The sequence below is a fragment of the Aspergillus caelatus genome (genome assembly GCF_009193585.1).
Source record: "Aspergillus caelatus strain CBS 763.97 unplaced genomic scaffold BDV27scaffold_67, whole genome shotgun sequence".
Taxonomy (NCBI): Eukaryota; Fungi; Ascomycota; class Eurotiomycetes; order Eurotiales; family Aspergillaceae; genus Aspergillus; species Aspergillus caelatus.
In genome coordinates, this window is record NW_022475330.1 from 128,011 (window position 1) to 149,625 (window position 21,615).

At 49.0% G+C, this 21,615-nt stretch overlaps 6 protein-coding genes and 2 non-coding genes across 8 annotated transcripts; 5 read left to right on the forward strand and 3 right to left on the reverse strand.

The window, feature by feature from the left end:
* Positions 1-904: 904 nt before the first annotated feature.
* BDV27DRAFT_126716 (uncharacterized protein) lies at positions 905-3,164 on the forward strand. Its single transcript, XM_032066608.1, has 3 exons — positions 905-1,595; positions 1,715-2,231; positions 2,292-3,164. Exons 1-3 carry the CDS (start codon positions 1,175-1,177, stop codon positions 2,500-2,502), a joined length of 1,149 nt encoding a protein of 382 aa, XP_031928627.1. The 5' UTR covers positions 905-1,174; the 3' UTR covers positions 2,503-3,164.
* Positions 3,165-3,594: 430 nt separating this feature from the next.
* BDV27DRAFT_t89 lies at positions 3,595-3,667 on the forward strand. The gene has a single exon. It is a non-coding gene; the product is annotated as a tRNA-Ala (tRNA).
* Positions 3,668-4,080: 413 nt separating this feature from the next.
* BDV27DRAFT_t90 lies at positions 4,081-4,153 on the reverse strand. The gene has a single exon. It is a non-coding gene; the product is annotated as a tRNA-Ala (tRNA).
* Positions 4,154-6,582: 2,429 nt separating this feature from the next.
* BDV27DRAFT_126720 (uncharacterized protein) lies at positions 6,583-7,029 on the forward strand (the record flags this gene model as incomplete). Its single annotated transcript, XM_032066609.1, has 1 exon — positions 6,583-7,029. Exon 1 carries the CDS (start codon positions 6,724-6,726, stop codon positions 7,024-7,026), a length of 303 nt encoding a protein of 100 aa, XP_031928628.1. The 5' UTR covers positions 6,583-6,723.
* An 829-nt stretch (positions 7,030-7,858) lies between these two features.
* BDV27DRAFT_102811 (uncharacterized protein) lies at positions 7,859-10,105 on the forward strand. Its single transcript, XM_032064311.1, has 2 exons — positions 7,859-9,327; positions 9,388-10,105. Exons 1-2 carry the CDS (start codon positions 8,288-8,290, stop codon positions 9,563-9,565), a joined length of 1,218 nt encoding a protein of 405 aa, XP_031928629.1. The 5' UTR covers positions 7,859-8,287; the 3' UTR covers positions 9,566-10,105.
* Positions 10,106-13,925: 3,820 nt separating this feature from the next.
* On the reverse strand, positions 13,926-16,677 carry BDV27DRAFT_126728 (putative MFS transporter). The gene is made up of 9 exons (XM_032066610.1): positions 16,120-16,677; positions 15,940-16,063; positions 15,779-15,854; positions 15,648-15,729; positions 15,492-15,594; positions 15,018-15,421; positions 14,769-14,938; positions 14,617-14,701; positions 13,926-14,561 (listed from the first exon to the last, which is right to left on the reverse strand). The coding sequence occupies exons 1-9, from the start codon at positions 16,180-16,182 to the stop codon at positions 14,244-14,246; spliced, it is 1,425 nt and encodes a 474-aa protein (XP_031928630.1). The 5' UTR covers positions 16,183-16,677; the 3' UTR covers positions 13,926-14,243.
* Positions 16,678-17,041: 364 nt separating this feature from the next.
* Positions 17,042-19,998, forward strand: BDV27DRAFT_144391 (tRNA-guanine(15) transglycosylase-like protein; the record flags this gene model as incomplete). Its single annotated transcript, XM_032070256.1, has 9 exons — positions 17,042-17,125; positions 17,203-17,453; positions 17,531-17,614; positions 17,679-17,999; positions 18,070-18,127; positions 18,175-18,252; positions 18,307-18,494; positions 18,544-18,669; positions 18,942-19,998. The coding sequence occupies 9 exons, from the start codon at positions 17,042-17,044 to the stop codon at positions 19,996-19,998; spliced, it is 2,247 nt and encodes a 748-aa protein (XP_031928631.1).
* A 135-nt stretch (positions 19,999-20,133) lies between these two features.
* BDV27DRAFT_102867 (AN1-type zinc finger protein) lies at positions 20,134-21,345 on the reverse strand. The gene has a single exon (XM_032064312.1). The coding sequence runs from the start codon at positions 21,279-21,281 to the stop codon at positions 20,349-20,351; it is 933 nt and encodes a 310-aa protein (XP_031928632.1). The 5' UTR covers positions 21,282-21,345; the 3' UTR covers positions 20,134-20,348.
* Between the last annotated feature and the right edge of the window lie 270 nt (positions 21,346-21,615).

Below are 21,615 nucleotides of genomic sequence, written 5' to 3' on the forward strand. Positions count from 1 at the left end.
CACATCAACTCCGCCCGGGAAATATCCACTATGTCTTGTCTGGTCTTGACTTTGACATCTATTTTTTCTCCAGTACTCCGTAGAAGAAGCTCAATCGCTCAAAAGAGAAAAAGAAAAGAAAAGAAAAGAAAAGAGAGAGAGAGAGAGAGAGAGAGAGAGAGAGAGAGAGAGAGAAAGAAAGCAAGAAAGGGAGTTTCCAGGATACAGATAGGGAGTTCTACGGAGTAGGTATTGATTCATTCAAAGCTCCCTTTCAGATCAGGCAATCGTTTATTGGGGCTTCCACTCGGGGCTGTCTCGTTTGTCTCATGTTCTGAAGGAGCTGTTCCTGCAGCTTGAAAGAACGCTGAATAGCGCCCTGTAGTCCCACCTCAAAAAGACAGTAGTCCGTGCCCCGTTGACAGGGTCTTTTTTTACTTAGGTAGAGCATACACTGTGCAGTACTCCGTAGAACTGGGCAGTTTAACACACGGAGTGCTCCGTAATGTTAGCGGTAAGGGGGTCCTTATATTATGACCAAACCTGGCAGCTCTGGAGTCGAAACGTCGTCTACATTGCACACCGCGATTGTGAAGTCTATTGGATTGTCTCTCGCATGAAGCGTGATATTGGTTTACCTCAAAAGGGGTTGGCCAATGTGAGCCCAGATAACCGTAATGGATGTTTTGCTGGCCCGTATGGGAACTCCGTATGGTATCCAAACAAGGTTGACTTCATAATACGACTCACATTCAATCATAGATGAATCACACTGACTCGTGTCGCGTTACAAATCCTGATTGGGAAACCTTACCCCGGTTAAAGTTTCCTAGGGCTAGGGCTAGAGACCCCTTACCCAATTGGGTCCAGTGTTCAGGACTCGTGCCCCATCGTGACTCAACCCGTAATATTCCAGAATCGCCGGACGCGACCGGGACGCCAGCGCGAGCGATCCAGGACTCTGGTCCGTATCTCTCTTATCTCCTTCTCTGGCCTTCAGTTCCTCCCCCGCCTTCTCCTCCTTTTTCGCTCCTTTCTCAACTCCGCTTACAGTGGTTGTCTATAAGGGAGGTAGACTCTATACGAATCGCGACACGCTCTACGTGTTTTTCTCCGCCGACCTTTACACGACTCATTCCCCCTCTCCACCAACCCCAGACTCCGAGCGATCCTACCGAGGTCTGTCTCTTGCGCCATGGCCATTCATCCGACTTTGCGCCCTCAATCGAATACCCAGGGACCTTTGTCCCCGCAGCAAGCCCGGGCAATATCGGCTTGGTCAGAACAGGCGGCTGCGCATCTGGAGAATTTGACCATCTCGGATACCGTTCTTACGGCCGACCAGCGTTGTGCTGGTCCGGAGTCACCTTCCACACGCGGCGCCTTGCGAGGGACCACGGTCACACTGTCAATCCCACTGGATGACTCGGTCCCCAACACGGGGAATACATCTGCTCCGAAGGTCAAACTCCTGGGTCAGACCTCCACCCAGACACAGCAAGTCCCTTCGGTCAGTTTCCGGCGTCGAGAACCTCTCCGTCGTGATAGTTTGAAGAGACGCGAGGCGTTGCTGAAGGGCAAGGATGGAAGTCGTCGCAGGCAACGCTGGGAGAATGGTACGTCTTGACCGACTCGTTACGCTTATCAGGGATTGCTCTACGCGACTTTATGCACCTCGGATCCCGAGTGGCGAGCTTCTTCGACAGTGTTGTACTGACGGACCCTTTCATAAAAGATCGCCTCCTGAACAATCCTTGGGCCGAACCACCATCTTCCAGGGACTGGGCTGTGGAGCCTACGTACACTCGACATGACCCGATGCCTTACTACCTCGCTCCTCTCTGGGACGTCCATTACAAGCACATAGATCACACTTCATCGAAGCAGACCGCGAAGGGCACAAAGGGGGAGAAGCATCGTATTCCGAAGGATCTCCGCCTCAAGCTGAAGCATGCGCGTGCTGCACGGGGTATGCTTCAGGATATCGAAGAGGACATCCGACAGTTCATCCAGAGATGGAGCGAAAAACAACTCTTGCTCGAGAAGGATGGCCTGGCAGACGCCCCAGCATCGTCAGACGAGGACTCCGAGGACGAAGTTGTATTCGTGGGAAGAAATGGACAAATGCACGACTCCCCCGAACGCAAGAAAAAACTGCAGCAAATGCGGGAGGCAATGCATGCCAACAGAGAACGGGATGGGGAGAAGTTAGTCTTTGAGAGCCTAGTAGATGACCGGGCCTCTGGGTTTGGGTAAGTTTTACCTTTTACTCTTGCATTTGTGAGTCGACACTCACCTATTCATTTTGTTAGTCGCTGGCTCGTTCATTCCATTGCCTCATACTATGGCTTGCATACTTGGTCCGTCACTGTGGGGGAACCCGCCCGCCGCGAGGCATACGTTGGATTCCATCCACCGGCTCCGGGGAGTCGCGCTGGGCTTGTAACCCAGCCTGCCTGCCGTCAGGAGGCGATGATCCAACCGGGCGACGCTCTTCCGCAGCCTCTGTGGGCGCAGGTATGAGCTTGTAGGGCCAAAGGCCCTCATCTCGTTGTAGCGTTTTAGATCCTTCTTATTGGTAAATAATCCGCGTTGCCTTGAATATCCCAGGCTTAGGGATTGGAGTTCGGATTTAGCGGGTTGTACCTAAATGCGGTTTGGGTGTAAGATAAACAAATCGACGTCGATCTGTGATTTAGGGATCGGTACATGCCCTGGGAGTACATGCCTATCCCACATCACCTAGTAACATCAACCAACACTCTCTCCATCCCATATGGCTAGGTGCACGACGTATCCTTTATGCCTGGCCTAGGCTACTATTTAGGATGTCCTCATATTTAGAGCTCGTGTCAAAGGTGCCAGGATAGTCCTTTGAGGCGTCACCGATATGCTACAGGACATATAGTGGCCCATCCCACTTCACTGTGTGCTCTGCATTCGCATCATGTTTGGCTGTGGGTTATGTGCGCATCTCGATGTGTCTATGGTTTAATCCAAGTCAGGGTGTTATTGTCATGGGCACGAGTTGTGGTCACACAGTCTATTCTGGATACAGACACTATGCCCTAGGACTTCACTGGACTTCATGTGTAATTCTCAATAGACGGTAGGCGTAGGTTCAGCTTGGATATATCTCTAAGTTGGTATAACATCTTTTAGGGTATTTCAATTGAACCCTGTGTAGAAGTTTGTGCCGGGGTGAAATGATAGAATATGATGTTGTTATACTAGGAACTCTTATTTTCCCCTTGTGTCTGTATGTTCTGCTGAGTATAGTAAGGCTACTTGGCTTCAAATTGAATTTGATGCCCTACCGATAACCACGGGTTGATGGGTATAGACTCAATACTGAATGGTGTTCGGATATATATCATCGCGCATGAATATATCTCTTCTCAACTATCGGCCAACTCATGACCTGACATCCAGTGACAGCCTGCTGATGAGACGATGCAATTCAATACATATCACAGAATTACCAGACGACTTTGTCTGTGCGAGAACTAGAAGGGTTAGAGAGCTTTGAGTACAGGAGGGAGACACACAAGTGAAGAATGATTGATTTATTAGTGCCCTCACTATTTTAGTTTGTCTCTACCAAAAGTGTCAATAGGGCTTGTAGCTCAGTGGTAGTAGCGCTCGCTTTGCATGCGAGAGGTCAGGGGTTCAATCCCCCTCGAGTCCACAACTTTTTTGTTTCTTTTTTCGTTTTCTTTTTTTTGTCGTCCGTCTTTCTCTGCATGACACAAGCAAGGACAATGAACGATGAGTAACTGAACACAGCCTAAGCAAATTAAATAGTAGCAGCCAGGCTACGCAAGAATCGGCATCGGGGAGCCATTGCGCAGACTTTGTGGACTTTGAAGTAACTTAATCGCCGAAGTTGAATACGGAGTATGTATAGCGTGACTCTACAATTTCACGGCAATTATGTCAGTGTCGTTCGCTAGACATATCCAGCAAGCGGTCCTATTGTGGATGCTGAATGGGATACCAGTGGAGAATGACAGGAAAAGGGAAGTGAAGTGGATGAAGCAAAGTATCGCGGGAGATAAACAAGCTAAGATTGAAAAAAAAAAAAAAGTTCAAAAAAAAGCGTGGACTCGAGGGGGATTGAACCCCTGACCTCTCGCATGCAAAGCGAGCGCTACTACCACTGAGCTACAAGCCCTTTGTGCTTATCTAATTACACCTACCCCAGTTACAGAAGAACAAATGCTCATCAATATACCAATTACGGCTGTTGACACTCTTGGAGAATAAGTATACTCCGTAAGTAGAATATGACATATCATACATCACATTCATGTGACCCGTATGACGTGCATTCCAGCGGACTCTACAGTTACGTCCTCCCTTGTATTACCTGTGGAGCTGACCAGAACCTATTCTGTTCTTTCCCTGCACACTCGTCCAATGTGCCTATTCTTTTTCATGTATTTCATGTTCAATCTTGCTAGTCACGGCCTGTGAAAGAGACCTTGCAGTCATTTTATGATTAATGCTGATAAGCACACATGTGCATCAGGTATGTGTTCATGTCGGGTGATTCTATCCTTTCTTCATTCGCACACTCAATGTAACCCGGCAAAACAAGAACCCCTTGGACAGCAGTGATCTCAAAAGACATGTACAATATTCGCATAGAACCCCCAACACTAATGCCAGCCTTGTTTCCTCCCTTTCCGGGTTGACCAGGTGGACCTTTTTTTAGGTGAATCATGATCTAGACCCTTGCGCTATTCCCGCCAAGGGATTGGTGTGAGGTAATAGTACTTAGATAGTCAAAGAACTACTACCCATCAAATATGATGCCCACTGCATGAACCTAGATTGAGGTTGCTATCGCACCCAAGGCACTCATGCATCTCTAGACCGGTCTATTTGTCGCCACCATCTGCCAACATCCCCTTACCTCCCGAACTATATGCGATCGATTAGCGGAAGTAGAAACTGTTCACACCCACAGCAGGCCTTGGCTGACAAGGGTATGCCTGCTGTCGTCACCCACTTTGACAAGCTCACTGTTATTCTATCTTTATTTCTCAACCCTGAGAGTTATCCCAGTTTCCCAGATACCAGTACCGTCTGCCACTCCCAATCTACCAGGACTGCAGATTTGTATATATGAGGGATGTGAACCTGATGTTGGACAGTCTCTTAGTAGTGTTCCATACATTTTGTCAATATAACTAGAATGGGTTGTGGATGTGACGATTTGAGGTATACATAAGTTATTCTTCGATCCTGCTATATCAGAATGCTCTGTGTCTGGTTGCATACAGCTCGTGACCTCTCAAACTAGGAAATAATGTCCTGTATAATCTACTATGGGGCTTTCAGAACAGGCCTAGAATGTCCGTAGGAACTACACACTCTCATTGGCAGGACGTGGCTCGTTCTACCAAGTACGATTAGGAAATCTCCGCCACCTTGCCGGAATAGAGTCTTGCTCTTAGATAAGCTCCAGGTCAGCAGTGGCATCCACCTTACGAAGGATATGGTAGAACTCAAAGGTCTCCAATAATTCCTATGAGACCAGGCTGTTAGTCTCCTTACCCGCCAGCTGCCATGATGATATCAGTAAAGACGGTTAGAAGTCCGTTGTTCTCCCGGTTTTCATTGTAGTACATCTTCATTGCGTCATATGCATGAGCGGGTTCTATTAAACAGGATACTTCGTCCAGATCACTGGCTGAGAGGACGTTCTAAATGCTCAGAAGCTAATCCTCAACAGGTATAGGAGGCTGTTTGTGGCTCTCTGGGGATACACTGTGAAAGTAGGTTACTCTAGAGTCATAGTACTTATATACATACCTTGGAGTTTTCATTGAGCATAGGTTACCGCCGGCACAAATACCTTGTCATACTTGACCTGGAATAGGTAAAATGGGCGGCAACTTCAGGAACAAACAGGAACAGAGAGAAAAAAAAAAAGAGAATGAATAAAAGAGGAGCTGTGATTGCCATCCAAAATCAACCATAGTTCTAAGAGTTTGCCGTTACTATGGAAGCACTGACCTGGCTTCGGTCCGATCCGAATTTAAATACCCGCGGCCCCAGTTGGTTTCCCTGGTACTGTAACTGTCCTAATTATACTCTGTAAATATTCCACGGTATAGTTGTTGCGTGTCAGTGATTTTCAAGAGGAAATTTCCTTGGTGAGGTATAATATGAAAGGACAATGGTTATTATCCGATAGGAACGATGTGCATGATCTTGAAGGTTTCCCCAGTGATACGACAACGGTATCGCTCTTCCGTCTGCGCTGCATGTGAAACGGGTGTTCGGAGGCACAGGAGAGAACTGCAGGGGCGTACTTCCGGTCAGAAGATCTCGAAATGCATCATGCAATCAACCATCCTTGGATTCTTATGAAGGTAGAAGAATATATGTGTGGTGGTATACAGTTGTGGCCAACAAGCAAGCGATCTCCCGGATTACTCCGTGTTAGGGTCTCTTTCAGTTGGTGGGTCGGAGAATATCGCAAGCCACACGCCATTGCCTATGGTCACGATCCCTTACATGGATTGAATCAATTTACTGCCGTCTTACTCAGAGAGATCTTAATTGGTTAGATAGATAGTTCTCGGTGAGAAGGTCAATACTAGTAGTTGTCCGCCTAAAGGTAGATCTGGGAAAGAAATGGTTGCGACCCATTTTCGTTCCCCGGTCAGCCTGGTATCTACAATAGTAAAATAGTGGGGGTTAGGCCGTGTAGTTTTTATTTTTATTTTTATTATGATTATCGTTATTATCATTATCTATGCATTTGTTTCCATAGTACCTTACTTCTTAGTAGTAGATAGATCGGGTACTCGGGCGTTCAAGAGATCCAATTGTGCGGGGTTCATATATTTCCTTTTCCTGTTCCATTACTTTTTCCTTTCGTTTATTTTTATTTATTTATTTATTGTTATTTTGTATTACATGTTTCCTTACCTTTTATGTCCAGTGCAACATCGCCATGATTCATTTGATATGTCACTATATTTAGTCGCAATAATTGAGGGCTCTCGCAACCCTATCGAGTCTTCATCGTAGTAAAATAGAACATTTACATGGCTGAGTTTTTTTTTCCCTTGGAGAGTTTAAAATTCCCAAGACGAGGCGATGAGATCAGCCATCCAATAAACGCATGCCATCTAGACTTTTATTTCCATTTTGATCTTTTTATCTTTTGAATTTTTTAAGGTACAATTGTATAGTACCTACTAACTAGTTAGTTAAATATGTGCACTATTAGTCAAGAGTACTGTAAATGAAGATGCTCGGTAGATAATCAACCGTTTGTTTCCATCCGAGTGACAGTTGTGTCTCGTTCTTTATGACCGATGAATTGTTCTCTCCTCCTTCTTCCCGGTGTTGTTGTCCCTATCTCTCATAATTTGGGAATCGATCGAAAGGAGAGAGAGATAAAGATTTTTTTTTAATTTTTTTTTTCGTTAAAAAGACAACATAAAATAAAATAGAATAAGATTTCTTTTATTCTCCACTATAGGCACCGTAAGTAAATAATTGAACAATAGTAAGGCATCATTGATCAACAGTGCTCCATCTTTTAGGAACTAAAAGCGTCAGCAACGTGGCTCCCTCCGTTTCCACCGCATTCAGCCCTTTGATCCATTCTCTTTCGTTGCCCTCCCACTGTTTCAACTCGATTCCCTGCGCCACGCACCTACCTTGTCTCTGGGCCCCGCCTTGTCGTGTACTTTGCTAGTTTCCCGGTTGTTCCTTGAATCGCAGATCCAGGCTTCTGGAGTCCGCTTGGCGTCATCTGCTATGTACACTGACCCCTCCCTTGACAATCCCCTCCTTCATCGTCGGACACTCTGATCACCTTACTTGATGATGATATTCCTTCGTTGGGTTTCTTTAATTCCGTACCTCCTTTCTACCGAACTCTTTATCGTATGACCGCATCACCCTGCTCCTGTTGATTGTTGGCAAGTTACCTCTGCCTCGTGTTGTCAGTATTCGGTGTAAGCCCTAGGCGATCCCCGTCATTGATTGATAGGTCATACATACCTTGCTCCCCAAACCGAGTAATAGCCATCAGCCACTGGAATGTGCCTTGCAATCTGGAGTACATATTGATGATCATATCGTTTCGTTTCGATCTAACCCGCTTTTCTACTATCTTCTTCTTTATTCCTATCGCAACGACAAACCCTTCCCGAATACTTTACTGCTCCCGTGACCTGACCTGACCTGCCGTGCAACTGGAATAAAGCGGCATTGTCCACCTGTGATATTTCTCAATTCCATTACAGACCGTGCCTCCACCTTGGACTCAAAAGCCACCATGGGATCTTACAGTGTATCTTCGCGACAGCACAGTGCGCGGACGGGAGGAAGTTCGAGCTCCACTTACAGTGACGCTTCCGATCGTTCGAAAAGCACGGCCCCTACGGTCTGCAGCGAGCGGCCCACATCAAAGCGGACAGAGAACATGGACCCTAAAGATTCAGTATCAACCTACGCCTCGACGAGCCACGACGATGAACTACCGAAGAAGCCGCGCTATGAGGTGGTTACTCGGGGGGCCGAGTCAGATATTTTCCCTTCAGATGCGATTCCCTCTAATTCCTCCACTTTCGGGAAATTGTTCCCATCTTCGCGACGGCTTCTGATCGGGCATGATGATACGACCCTTGATGGAAACATGAACCTTCGCGTGCATACCCTGGCACCACGCAGAGATGGCTACCAGCAGGCCGTTATACTTTTTCATCTCCGCATGTACGATTTGTACTCAAGGGAGTTTTCTTTTCGCCGCTACTGTCGCAATTCCGAGCGCGAGGTCTGCCACTCAGCAAGAAGACCGATATCGTCCGGAGGCTCAAACAAGCGGCCAGGATTCCAACGATCATTGAGCAGTGCATTAGCCGGCTTACGTCCAGGCTCGAGTGGCGATCATTCGACGCATAGCTCCAAGCGCAAGCGGCAGGACCTGGGCCAGAAGTCGGTTAAGGAGGAGGAAGAGGACGATGATGGCCAGGACGGTCGCAATCAACCCCTGGCTGATACGGTTATGCTGGAATTCTCGAATTACGCCCACGTTGAGATCAAAAGACGTGGTGCTGGCTTGTCTAAGCGATATGAGTTCGAATATTGGTGTACAAGATACCAGTGGAGGCGAGAACACCGAAGAGATGGAGACCTGCAGGAAGTGGCTTTTCATCTGATAGACCTGCGGACATCCAAGACGATCGCTCACCTGATCCCCGAAATTTTGACTCCAATGGAAGCCGTGGAGGAGCAGGCCAAGGGTGGCTGGGTTCCCCCATCCTCCATGTGGATCAGCGAGGACTCTGTGTATGAGAAGATGCCAGATGTTGCCGAGTAAGTGATTCTTCGTGGAGCCAAAAATGAGCCGTGGACGGTTACTAACTTGAGGTCTAGTATGATCGTGGCTACAGGATTGATGGTCTTAGTTGAAGACTCTATCCGTCGCAGGTGGCACTCGAGGAAACATGGCCAGCTCATGTTCCCCGTGCGTTCCTCACTCACCCGGAGTATGGAGTTCATGGGGCCTCGTAGACTTCTGAGTGAGGTGTTCCATCGACGAGGCTCGGCATAAGCTCGAGTAACACACAATCCCCGGGGGACGAGAGCCGTGGTGGTAGCCATGAGTCATGACGTGTTGTTGTTATGTTAGCCAGAAAGGGGGCATTTGCTGTATTCGCTTTTGATTGAAGCCAATATCTGATGATCTTGATGAGCTTGCATATGACACAAAAATATTCGTTTTCATTTTTTTTGTTTTCCCTTTCCTCTTTCGTCATGTTTCGCTTCTCCTCATTTTTCTTCCTGGAATACTTGGTTTTGGGTTGATATCCCGGTGTATTTTTGTCACGAGCATGATTGGGCGGCAATGAAAACTCAAAGCGGCGTGATTTTAACTTGTAGTGTGCATTTCAAAGCGAATGGGAGGTTTATGTGATTGGATTTTGGGTTACCCATCTCGCTTTGTACATTTCATCTTTCTTTATGCTTGTTCCTCTGTGGTTAACTTACGTAAACTTTGATTCTGTTTCCCCCGAAATAGCTATTCTTGGAATATCAATAACATGTATGGCCTTTCTGGTTTTGGTGGCTCCAGTCCCCTAGCGTTCATGCGTGTCGGGGTTGGGAGATATATGCATGTACCATGAACCTAACGGTTAGTCGTTTCGTACAAGTTTGTTGCCATGGTCTCTTAACGCCTCCGGACTTGTCCTCCTGTCTGTGGAGCGAGTCAGGCCCCATGATGTTGGCCTCGGGACACAAGAGGAGGGGGAAATGAAGTACGATATTCTGAATTGGGCGACTGCTACGGGGACCGGATTGATTGGACCAGCATGGACGCCGCGGAAGACACGGAAGCTCGAGTTAGCGTTTTACTTGGGTGAAAGAAAGCATGGACGATGGTTCTAGCCTTTCGCTACCCGTGGGAGTGGGCAGAGATCAATTAAGCTTGTCGATGAGGCCGATGCGGGGCAGATCGAGGCTCGTTCCAAACATTGTGCCGCGCGAATCAACGGCTTCCAGAGAGGATTCGTGGATGCGCTTCACCCTTCCCCGTTGACGCCGATTATCAATCGCGTCTCCTTTTCATGCAGGTTCCTGAGGTGCGGACGTGCCGCCTCGATTAATTATTTATTCACGTCTGATTTCTATTTGTTGTTTCCTTGCCTTCGTTCGGCTGCAACTTTCATGTTGATAGTGGACACAACCGTGGGAAATGAACAGATGCACGTATGTATGCCCAACAACACGGTGCCAGAAGGATGCAGCGAATCATAGCCCTTTCTCCGCCGGGATTGGACTGGTAAATTCAGACCCAATTCCTTCTTCGCTGGCCGCTTGTGCTTCCTGCAGTTAGACCGTGGACGCGTCGGTCAAACTGTTGAACTGGCTCTTGCTACCGTGATATTGATATCGCGAGTCCGTGGTCTCCTGTGAATTCGCAACCCTTACCACCCCTCCCCTCCCCCGGAGAGCAATTGTTCATGCACAGCGGCCCGGTCTATGACTGTTTAGCGCAGGGCTGAGGAGAATTTTTTTTTTTCTTTCTTTCTTTTACTGAGCCGTTTCCGTTTCCTGATTCCTGATTAAGTCATTGATGAGCTGGCACTGTGGCCTGTGGTCCCGCCTCCAGCTCTATGAGTGGCTCAAATACACAGTTGACATGAACCGATCCTGCTTTCAATTCGTTGCCTTTTTATTCTATGGGCCCCTCTCTCCGCTTTTGGGCAACGACCTTGGACCATACCCCTCCACTATCCATCCCTTCCAGAAAGAGGTTTTTCCCCCCTCCCTTTCTGAGGAGCTTCCATGAGGCAAACGGCTGGTTTGTACCCGATGGTAAAACACAGTTTACCGGACAAGGGAAACAACAACAACAACAACAACAACGACAAAAAAAAAAAAAAGATAGCTCATTCAATGGTTACCATGGCACAACCCGGAAACAGATGAAGGGCTCTGAGTTGTCCAACGTATCCGAAGTAGTACGTCGCTTTTGTACAACAAGTGTCTCACTGGGACTTTGCGTCAGTCCATGGTCCAGGATCTGGCGTGTGTGTGGAGACTAGTGGCCTTCTATCCTGGTACTCAGGCGTTTCTTCAAGGGTACATTCTCAGTCGGCGTGCGCCGGGCCGTTCCAGCTTGCAGCCTCAAGATGATCCGCAGGTTCTCCATGCAACTGGCGCTTCTTAAGTGGAGGATAAGTAGGGGGGGAAATTTGCTGACGCTGTGCCATGTCCACAGCGACATGCATAAGCCCGCCTGTTAGGTTTATTGATTAGGTTCCGTGTTTGTCACGCCAAAAACTGTCTTGCACAGTGACGCTTTGGAGGGGGACTTTTTTTTTCTGTTTTTTTTTTTTTTTGCCTTTCTGATTTTTTTTCTTTTCCCTTAAAAAAAAACAGCATGGCCCACAGTTATATGACTCCCCGCCTCCCATATCTATTGAGACTGTTTGGATTGACAAGAAGATAAAAAAGGCCAACCGTTTAACAAGAAGGGGAAGCAGGAAAAAAGTTTTCCAACAGGTCAATTGGTTTCATTCTTCCTTTACGTATCTCCGTTACCTGCGCAAAGGCAATCCGCACTCCACCCTGACCCGTGACCCCTGACCAGGTTCTTGAGGGACAACCAGTGTTTCGTTTCCCGGAGAAGAGCCCAAGAGTTCAACTCTGCAAAACGTGCCCCGTCCCTCTGACAAGAGAATCGCGATTCGATATGCCAGTGCCGCCAGTAAATAATGCGAGTGCTCTTCGGACGAGTTGGCAGGACCAACTTAAAAGTATGCCCCACTTTGCAGCTATTCTCGAAAGGATGTCATTTCCATATGCTAATGGTCCCCAACAAGCCTACTGCAAGTACCATAGACTCCCAGAACCCATATTTCAAGAAATCAGCGACCGACGAGGTATGGACTCTTTTCTTCCGTTGCCTTTCTCTTATAGCCCTCTCCGCCGTTGTATTCTGCTAGTATGAGAAAGCCTGCTTTGTTGTCGAATACTGTCTCGGCACGCACAGAGTGGAGTCGAGTTCACCGACTTTTGCAATCGAAACTCAGTGGTACCGTACACTAACGGGGTTGCCACTTTTTCTCTTCAGGTGGTCGCACGGCTTGGTCCTGCACCGCTACTATCCAAGGGCACACGCATGCGGCTAGATTCTGGTACGACGCCGCCCACAGCCATAATGCCAAAGAAGATGTTGCCGAGGTAGCCCTGAAAAGACTCTGTTCACAGAATGCCCCGTGGTAACACCAGTTACCCGGGTCAAGTATAGGCTAACCAGGGTCGCTGAGCGACACTCCTGGCTTTCTGGGTGGCTGTAACTTCTTTTTTGACGGTGCTTCAACCTTGCCATTATTTCCGGTTTTTGTTTTCCCTTCATCCTTCCTCTTACCTCTTCGCTCCGAAAGCGCTCTTCGAATTGCCGCCGATCACTCGGTTTTGCAGACGTGTACAACATTTCCGGCTGTCGACCTATGCATCTTTGATTGTACAATGCAGACATTCTGGCAACACCGAGGTGGGGCGAGGGTACGATTAGGGACACACACAGAGTATAAGGATGCAGATATTGCCTTTCTCTCTGTGATGTTACGACCCTGGGCACAAGAATGCTTGCAATTTCATTTACTCGGCTCTACTCGGCTGTCCTGTTGGGACTTTCATGATTTCCTTTTCTTCTTGGGTGCAAGCTTTCTCAGACAATGGTCCAGTTGACTGTCATGTCTGAAAGTGCTGGTATTATGTTTCCCCCCTTCTTCTTGTTCTTCTTTTCTTTCTGATTTAGCTCTTCTCCATTTTTTCCCTTGCCTATTATACGGACGGCCCAGGTTGCGTACGGGTATTATGGCACGATTATATTTGACGACAGACAGACAGACAGACAGACAGACAGATCAGATCAGATCAGATCAGGTTTTACCTTATGACGAACAACAAACAAATTTGAATATATATATATTTTTTTTAATCTCCGATCGCCGTACTCTACAGATCTGCGCTTTTGTCCCTCATATTTTTTTACACTCAGGCCTCCTCCGTGCCTATTCCTCGCGGATAATAATCACAGGAACAAACAAGCGAGCTTGATTCCTACCATAACGCAGGTACGGAGTATGTTCGTTTGCTGGGTTTGTGGGAATGCGCGCGGGACAGACGTTTGAATGCCGCAGGAGAACTGGCTTTTTTTTTTTGGATTGAAAGCTTGTTTTTCTATTTCCTTCCAAAATTTCCTAGAGTTGAGCTGTGCTCTTCATTATTGTTGGTCTTGGGATGGGAGAAACTTCGAGTGGACCGTTACCGTCTTCTACCCCTCATTTTGTGATTATTATTATTATTATTTTTTATAGAAATTTCATCTAGTATCGTTTCCGGCGGATACTTTGCTCTGGATTTCTTCCAAGATTTGAAGAGATATACGATGTGTGAAGGTGGACTCCTGCTAAGGTACAAATCTAGGGCGGGACAGGTTGTATACAAGTTGAACCACCCATCCTTTTTCCAGACCCAAATCGCTGGAACAAGTTTCAGGATCCCGCCGTGTCATGCCCTGAGCTTAACCTTATTTCTCTGCTCACGTGCCGCGTACCATGGTTCGTCCGACTTTAATTTCCCTCATCCGCTATATACACTGCCGATCCGACGGTTCTAGCTTCCATTGTTTCGGTGGTCCCCCCAAACCACGAAGGAACAAAGAAACGAAAGGCGAAAAAGAGCAGGACCGGAAAAAAAAATCTTTTCTTTTCTTCCTAATACGCAAATTTATCCCCCGTTCCTCTCCGTTTATTCCTCCATCCATAATATACTCGCAACAAGAGACAACCTACACAGACAAACAGAAGGAGCGCTGCGTTGGTCCAGTGGCCGGTCGGATAACCCCTCTTCGCTTCGTTGGCTTTATAAATCCACACGCCCACGATCTGCCCCGGAGCTCCGACCGACACGTTTAATGCGATCGCAAGGCCGGTTCCGGCTGTTGAGCGGAGGTTGGAGGAGAGCCAGCCGAGAAGAGGGGGAATACAGGCGAAGGCACCGCTGGTGGCTACTATCAGACAGCCATAGCGGTGCTAGCAGAGATTAGTACGAGCTATAAAAGTCGGTAAGGAGGCGCGGTCAACGTACGAGGTATGCGTCCGGTGGGAGAACGGCAGATGCTAGGAACCCCATGGCCCCGATGAAGGAGAATGCCGCCGAATGAAGGCCGCGGCTAGAGACCAGTTGCTCCGAGTTAGACCAAATTGAATTTACCACGTCTGGGGATGTACACGGCGTACCTATTGAAATGATCTGCCGACCAGGCTGCTGCTGTGGTGACTACGTATGCTACAGCCCATGGCGGTACTGTCATGAGCTGAGCGCGCAGACTGGTATACCCGAGCCCACTTGTAATTGCGGGCGTAAAGAGCGAGAGGCTGGAAAAAGGTGTGGAAATGCCAAAATAGATCTATACATGCCAAGGGAAAGTCCATGTTAGGTTAGATACTAGCCGGAAACATGTTCCAGGACACCAAGGACAGACGCACCATATAATGGGCGTATAACCGCCAATCCGTTAGGACCTCCTTAGCATCTGCCCAGGTCATGGCATGCGCAGCTCCCTTTGAGCCCTCATTTTGCAGTCGCTGCATCGCGAGTTCCTTTTCCTCTGCACTGAGCCATGACGCAGTTTCGGGGTAATCGGGAAGAAAGAACCAGACCAGGAAGGCAGAGGCACAGGAAGGGGCTCCTTCAATGATAAATAGCCATCGCCATGCAGATAGACCGTGGGTTTGGTTCATGTGTCCGACGCCATAGGCAATTGCTCCGCCGAAGGCTCCCGCCAATGTAGCTGATGCGAGGATGAGCGCCACGCGCATCGAGCGCTCTGAGTTCCGGTACCAGAAAGTCAGGTAGTAAACAAGTCCGGGGAAGAGACCCGCTTCCATAACTGTGAGGGTACGGGTTAGATTTCGTCTATGAGACGGGATGGCTCGTGAGGGCTCTACGCATCTATGTACCTCCCAGTAAGAAACGAATACCAGTAACCTGCGCGTAATTGTGTGCGCCACCCAAGCCCATGGTGGATGCACCCCAGCCCAGCATCAAGAAAGCAATCCATTTCTAAGTAATGTTAGTATCTGAGCTCAGATTCTTGTAACAGGTTCAGTGCCTACACTTGGTCTTAGCTTCTTCAGGAAGTAATTTGATGGAACCTCGAAGAGGGCGTAGGCGATCAAAAATACCATCAGCGCTATACTGTTTCCTTACTTAGTGAGAAGACGGAATCGACCTGGAATTGGCATACGTGTATTGGTAAGAAGTCATGCCAGTCTCTGTGAGGAGGTCATTGCCCGTGTCTTCATTGAGAATTTTGGCATTTCCTGTACCCCGATTAGTTACCTGACCACCTAAATCATGTCGCCCTGCAGAGACAGAGTGTAAACAATTGAAGCACTTGCAACCTACCGATGTTAGATCGATCTAAATAGCAGAGAAGGTAGATCGCGGCGCATAGTGGAAGGATCCGTAGATCTTGCTTCCAGACCAAAGCTCTCTCACGAGGGTTGTCAATATCCCGACCGTGGAGATTCTAATGGCGGATCAATTAGTATGACATCCCAGGCTGATCCTCTTGCGTTGTCATACCTCGGAATCCCTCTCTAGATCGGCATTCTCAGCAGCCTGGTGGTACTTCTCTTTCTCGTCCATGGTGCAAAACTCAGGCCCTCCTGCAACGGATGGTGAAGGCCAAGCGACCCCGAGTGACAAGATCTTTTAAGTTATGCGACGACTTCTCTGCATCAGGAAGGATTTGCAACCCCCGCATGAACCAAACCCAAATAGCCGGGGAAAACTTCGCTAGGGAAAGTTACGGTGCAGAGTACAACCACTTCCAGAGTCGGTCAATCTCCGATTAGCGCGTTGGGTGGACATGGATGAGAGCTGATATATTGATCTGACTGGCTCCAGCTTCCATCGAGCCATTGGTGATAACAATTAGTGAAATTGTCGGCCCTCTCCAGCTTGCTTGGTAAATTCGGTAGTTGCCGATGGTAAGCATGCATGGTCTAGCAGTGAATAGGAAAGACCTGGTCAGGATATTAGGATCATATTAGCCCCGAATGGTAGTTTCAGGGAGGGGGAAGAGCCATTAAATCTGTAGACTAGTTGTCTGCCCAGCCATCAATCATGCTCAGTCGAAAGACATAAGATTCCTCCACAGAGTAGTTTATTTAGTCGGGTATGGGGGATGCGATGTGGGGGGCCGCCCTGTACGATACAGTATGGTATGTAATTACCAGACACACCACCAAAGGCACTGCAAACTGTACAAACAAGACAAACAGCCCTGATCGGCAGAACATTTGGTTGCTCTCTATCGATAATGAATTGTTGCGGTTTGCGGTCTCGTGCCTCGAATTGACACTTTGACAGTACGACCCTCTTGATGACATGCCTTCGGCCTTATTTAACTAGACAAACGTTGCATAGCCTTTATAGCGCGACAATCCCTTCGCGACGCCGTACGCTTCCCTCCGTGACCCTGAGCGGGGCAAGAATCGCAAAGATGTCAACGTCTGCACCGGCCACTTCTGCGCCGCGCAAGCCTATGCCTTCTGCATTGAAGTTCGATCTGCATACGAAATGTTCAGTAAGCTGTAGCTTGCATCCGTCGCTTGAGTCGATTGTTTCTTGTCCGGCTCTAACAGTTACCTGAATATGCTATAGACCACGAAAGCTCGTGCCAGTACTCTGCATCTTCCTCATGGCTCCGTTCCTCTTCCGATCTTTATGCCGGTTGCGACGCAGGCGTCCCTCAAGGGCTTGACGTATGATCAGCTCAAACAGACCGGATGCATGCTGTGCTTGAATAACACCTACCATTTGGGGTTGAAACCTGGGCAGGCGGTCTTGGACGAGGTGGGCGGTGCGCATAAGTTGCAGGGGTGGGATCGAAATATTCTTACCGATAGTGGCGGGTGCGTTGGTTGTGATATATCCCGAAGAGGAGGGGGTGATGTTATATGCGCGAAGCGAAATCTGACATGAACCCTAGTTTTCAAATGGTTTCCTTGCTCAAACTTGCTACTGTCACGGAGGAGGGTGTTCGATTCCTTAGTCCTCACGATGGTACACCTATGTACGAAGCTCCCCCACCGTTTCATCCCAGATCCTCGAGGATATACCTAATAACTGCGAACTAGGCTGCTCACTCCGGAACACTCTATCTCCCTGCAGAACTCGATAGGCTCGGATATTATCATGCAACTCGATGATGTTATCGCGACCACATCGCCGGACCACGCGAGGATTGAGGAGGCCATGGAACGATCGGTGCGGTGGTTGGATCGGTGCATTGACGCGCACAAGTACCCCGAGAGACAAAACCTGTTCTGTATCATCCAAGGAGGATTGGATCTAGAATTGCGGAGGAAGTGCTGCGCTGAAATGGTAGCGCGAGATACCCCGGGCATTGCCATCGGCGGACTCTCCGGAGGAGAAGCTAAGGAGGAGTTTTGTAAAGTGTATGTCAATATCTATTCCTCCTTCAACCACTCGCTTCTTCTAAAGCCGAGTTTCGGCTAACGTTCATAGGGTCGACACTTGTACTGGGCTTCTTCCGGATCAGAAACCGAGATATGTGATGGGTGTCGTAAGTGATCCAAAGCCGATTTTAAGCGCTGCCTAACGTTCTCTCAGGGCTACCCCGAGGACTTGATTGTAGGAGTTGCACTCGGTGCGGACATGTTTGACTGCGTTTGGCCCACGAGGACAGCTGTAAGACTCCCATTATCGGCTACTAGAGAATTCGGCACTGATTGACGAATATAGCGATTTGGAAACGCGGTGGTCCCGTCTGGCACTCTCAACCTTCGCAACCAAAATTTTGCCCAGGACTTCGGGCCGGTGCAAGAAGGCTGCACTTGCACCATCTGTCGACCCAAAGATCAGGGTGGTCTAGGAATTACACGGGCCTACATACATCATTTAGCGGCCAAGGAAACGGTTGGCGCTCATCTGTAAGACTGCCTCGCCCGCTTTTAAGGATCTTGTGCTAACCACGAGCAGCCTTACAATTCATAACGTTCATTATCTACTTTCCCTGATGGGCGCTGCGCGACAGGCTATCTTGGAGGACCGATTCCCGGCATTTTTACGGGAGTTCTTCAGCAAGCTTTATGGAGAAAAATCTAAGTACCCGGAATGGGTAGTGAAGGCGCTACGGGGGGTTGGAGTTGATTTGATGGAAGACTAGTAGCATATATCATGTCTTTGAGCATTATAGATAGCGTCTAATGCATATACCATGGCGTCGTGGATGACCTGAATCTCTCGACCCTAGAGCTAGTATGTAAACGGCAAACCACTCAAATAGTCCATCACGTGCTCACGTGCCGCGTCGCGGACGCGTTTGATGCGACGACAAGAGAAGATCCGAAATCTCTCAATTGAACTTCACATCCCAGAGCCCCTAATACCAAAAAGCTTTCCCACAATAAATATCAGAAGATACCGGCAAAGATGTCACCCTCCGCTGAGACACCATCAACCGGCACAAGCAACGGCAGCACACCGAACCCAACACACAACCCCAACCATGAAGAACACCAATATCTCAACCTCATCCGCACGATCCTCGCCTCAGGCGAATACCGACCCGACCGCACAGGCACAGGCACACGCTCCATCTTCGCACCCCCTCAGCTCCGCTTCTCGCTCTCCAAACCGGCTCCCAACCCAGCCGATGACCCCATTCCCGTCCTCCCCCTCCTGACCACCAAACGCGTCTTCCTCCGCGCCGTCGTCGCTGAGCTCCTCTGGTTCATCTCCGGCTGCACCTCGTCCCTGCCGCTCTCCGACCAAGGCGTCAAGATCTGGGACGGTAACGGCAGCCGCGAGTTCCTCGACAAAGTCGGCCTGGGCCACCGCGACGTAGGCGACCTCGGTCCCGTATACGGGTTCCAATGGCGACACTTCGGGGCCGAGTACGTCGACGCCAAAACCGACTACACGGGCCAAGGAGTTGACCAGCTCGCCGAGGTCGTGCACAAGTTGAAATATACCCCTTTCGACCGCCGCATTATCATGAGTGCCTGGAACCCCGCTGATCTCAAGAAGATGGCCCTCCCGCCCTGTCACATGTTCGCCCAGTTCTACGTCTCCTACCCCAATGGTCAAGACCAGAAGGGTCATCTCCATTGCCAGCTCTATCAGCGCTCGTGTGATGTGGCTCTCGGCGTGCCGTTTAATATTGCCTCCTACGCTCTCTTGACGCATATGCTCGCTCATGCCGTGGACTTGCATCCCGGTACCTTCGTTCATGCCATGGGTGATACCCATGTCTACCTGGACCATGTCGAGCCCTTGCAGGAGCAGCTGGTGAGGGAGCCGACCGAGTTCCCGGAGTTGAAGATTCGTCGCGATGATCGGGGTAGTGGGGTGGTTGATAGCTGGACGCCGGAGGATTTTGAGGTCGTCGGATATAACCCTCATAAGGCTATCAAGATGAAGATGAGCGTTTAGTTAACGTTTGCTTTCCCTGCATTTCTTCTCGTGCGTTATATACCTTGTTTTTTCTCTTTCTTTTGCTTTTTACTCTCGGTCAAAAGATAGGCTATTCATGAACGTATGTATTTGATGTGATCGACAATATAAATAGAGTCAGTTATATATAGATTGCTCAACGAGCTGCCATTTAATCTTCATCTTTCCGTCTGGAACCCACTCCGGAACGCCTGCATGCTGATGCATAATACTAACGACAATCGCCAAACAATGCGATGGTATCATAACTTCTCATCAAATCCAAGTATAAGAAAATCAAAAAAGAGCAGAGTGGTAGTAAGATGAGAGCTCTCCCCCCCAACCTAGATCTACTTCCCCAGCATCACACCCGCACCCCTCATCAAGACGATGGTATGTCCAGACTGCACCTTCGCGGCTCCGATTGCATCCGAAAACTCGAGGAACTCCCCCGACTCGACATGGAAGATCCGGAGTCGCTCCTTTTCCTCCGCACGATTGTTCACGTTCTCCACCCGCAGTCGCCGCGCCGCATCGTCTAGAACCCGCCCGACCTTCCACCGGCTATCAAAGTAGAAGTCGCCCTTCGGCGGGTCTACCCTCTGCGTATCCGATGTGCCGACCACGTGAAGATAGAGCCGTTTGTCGGCGGGAACATTGGCGTCGCCCTTGGCCGACTTCTTGAGTGTGTTCAGCTGTGCAGCCCGCGCCGCCGGGCTATTCGGTTTCGGAGTCGGCGTGAGACTCTGGGTCGCCGCGTGGCTCTTATCTTTGCCCCATGTGCGGACCCGGGCGAACATGGAACGCAGCGTCTCGTTGGCGTTGGAGCCTGCGGCGGCCGGCCGACCGCCCAGCGGGGTGATCTTGGCGCAGTCGTGTTCCTCCCGGAGTCGGTGCTTCAGGCAGTACTGGCGGTTGCAGTTGGGGCATCGAACGCCCGGGTCCTTCATCGTGTTGATGAGGGTTTTGCAGTCGAGATGCGCGCATTGGTCCGAGTTGTAGATCGTGGGTTTCTGCGTCGGGAGACTGGTGCCGGGGCTTGCGTTCTGAGCGTTTCGTCGGCGAGCCCATTCACCGGCTTTGGGGCATTTATGCGAAGTTTCCGTGCGGTGGTCAAGACAGAAGGTCCCACGACAGGACTCACAGCGGAATGGAAGGAAATCGAGTTGGTTGCAATAGTCGAATTGACAGTGACGCCCGATCGATTCTAGATCTTTGTCGGCCATTTGCGTGAAAGATTCCTGTGGCGAGGGCCCATCTTTGGACATGGAAATGGGTGCCATGGCGAAGGCGGATGATGCAAGTAGCTGTTCAGAGTAAGGAGAGGGCACTCTGCCTCCGGCCGACAAATAATTATAAAACTTTTTTGAAGGTTGGATTAGAAAAGCAAGAAAGAGAAGATAGGACTAGAAGGCACCAGCACATGCGGAGAGAGGGCTTACTCATCAGGGCGGTGGCGCAGGCACGTGGAGCTATGCTTATCAGATCTCGGAGATCGGAGATAAGGCTGGTCTACTCGTGTCATTGGGAACATTTACAAGATGGATTAGCAATTCAATCCGCACTTAGATTCAAAAGACTCCAACAACTAAAGGGGTATATCAACAACGTGTAATA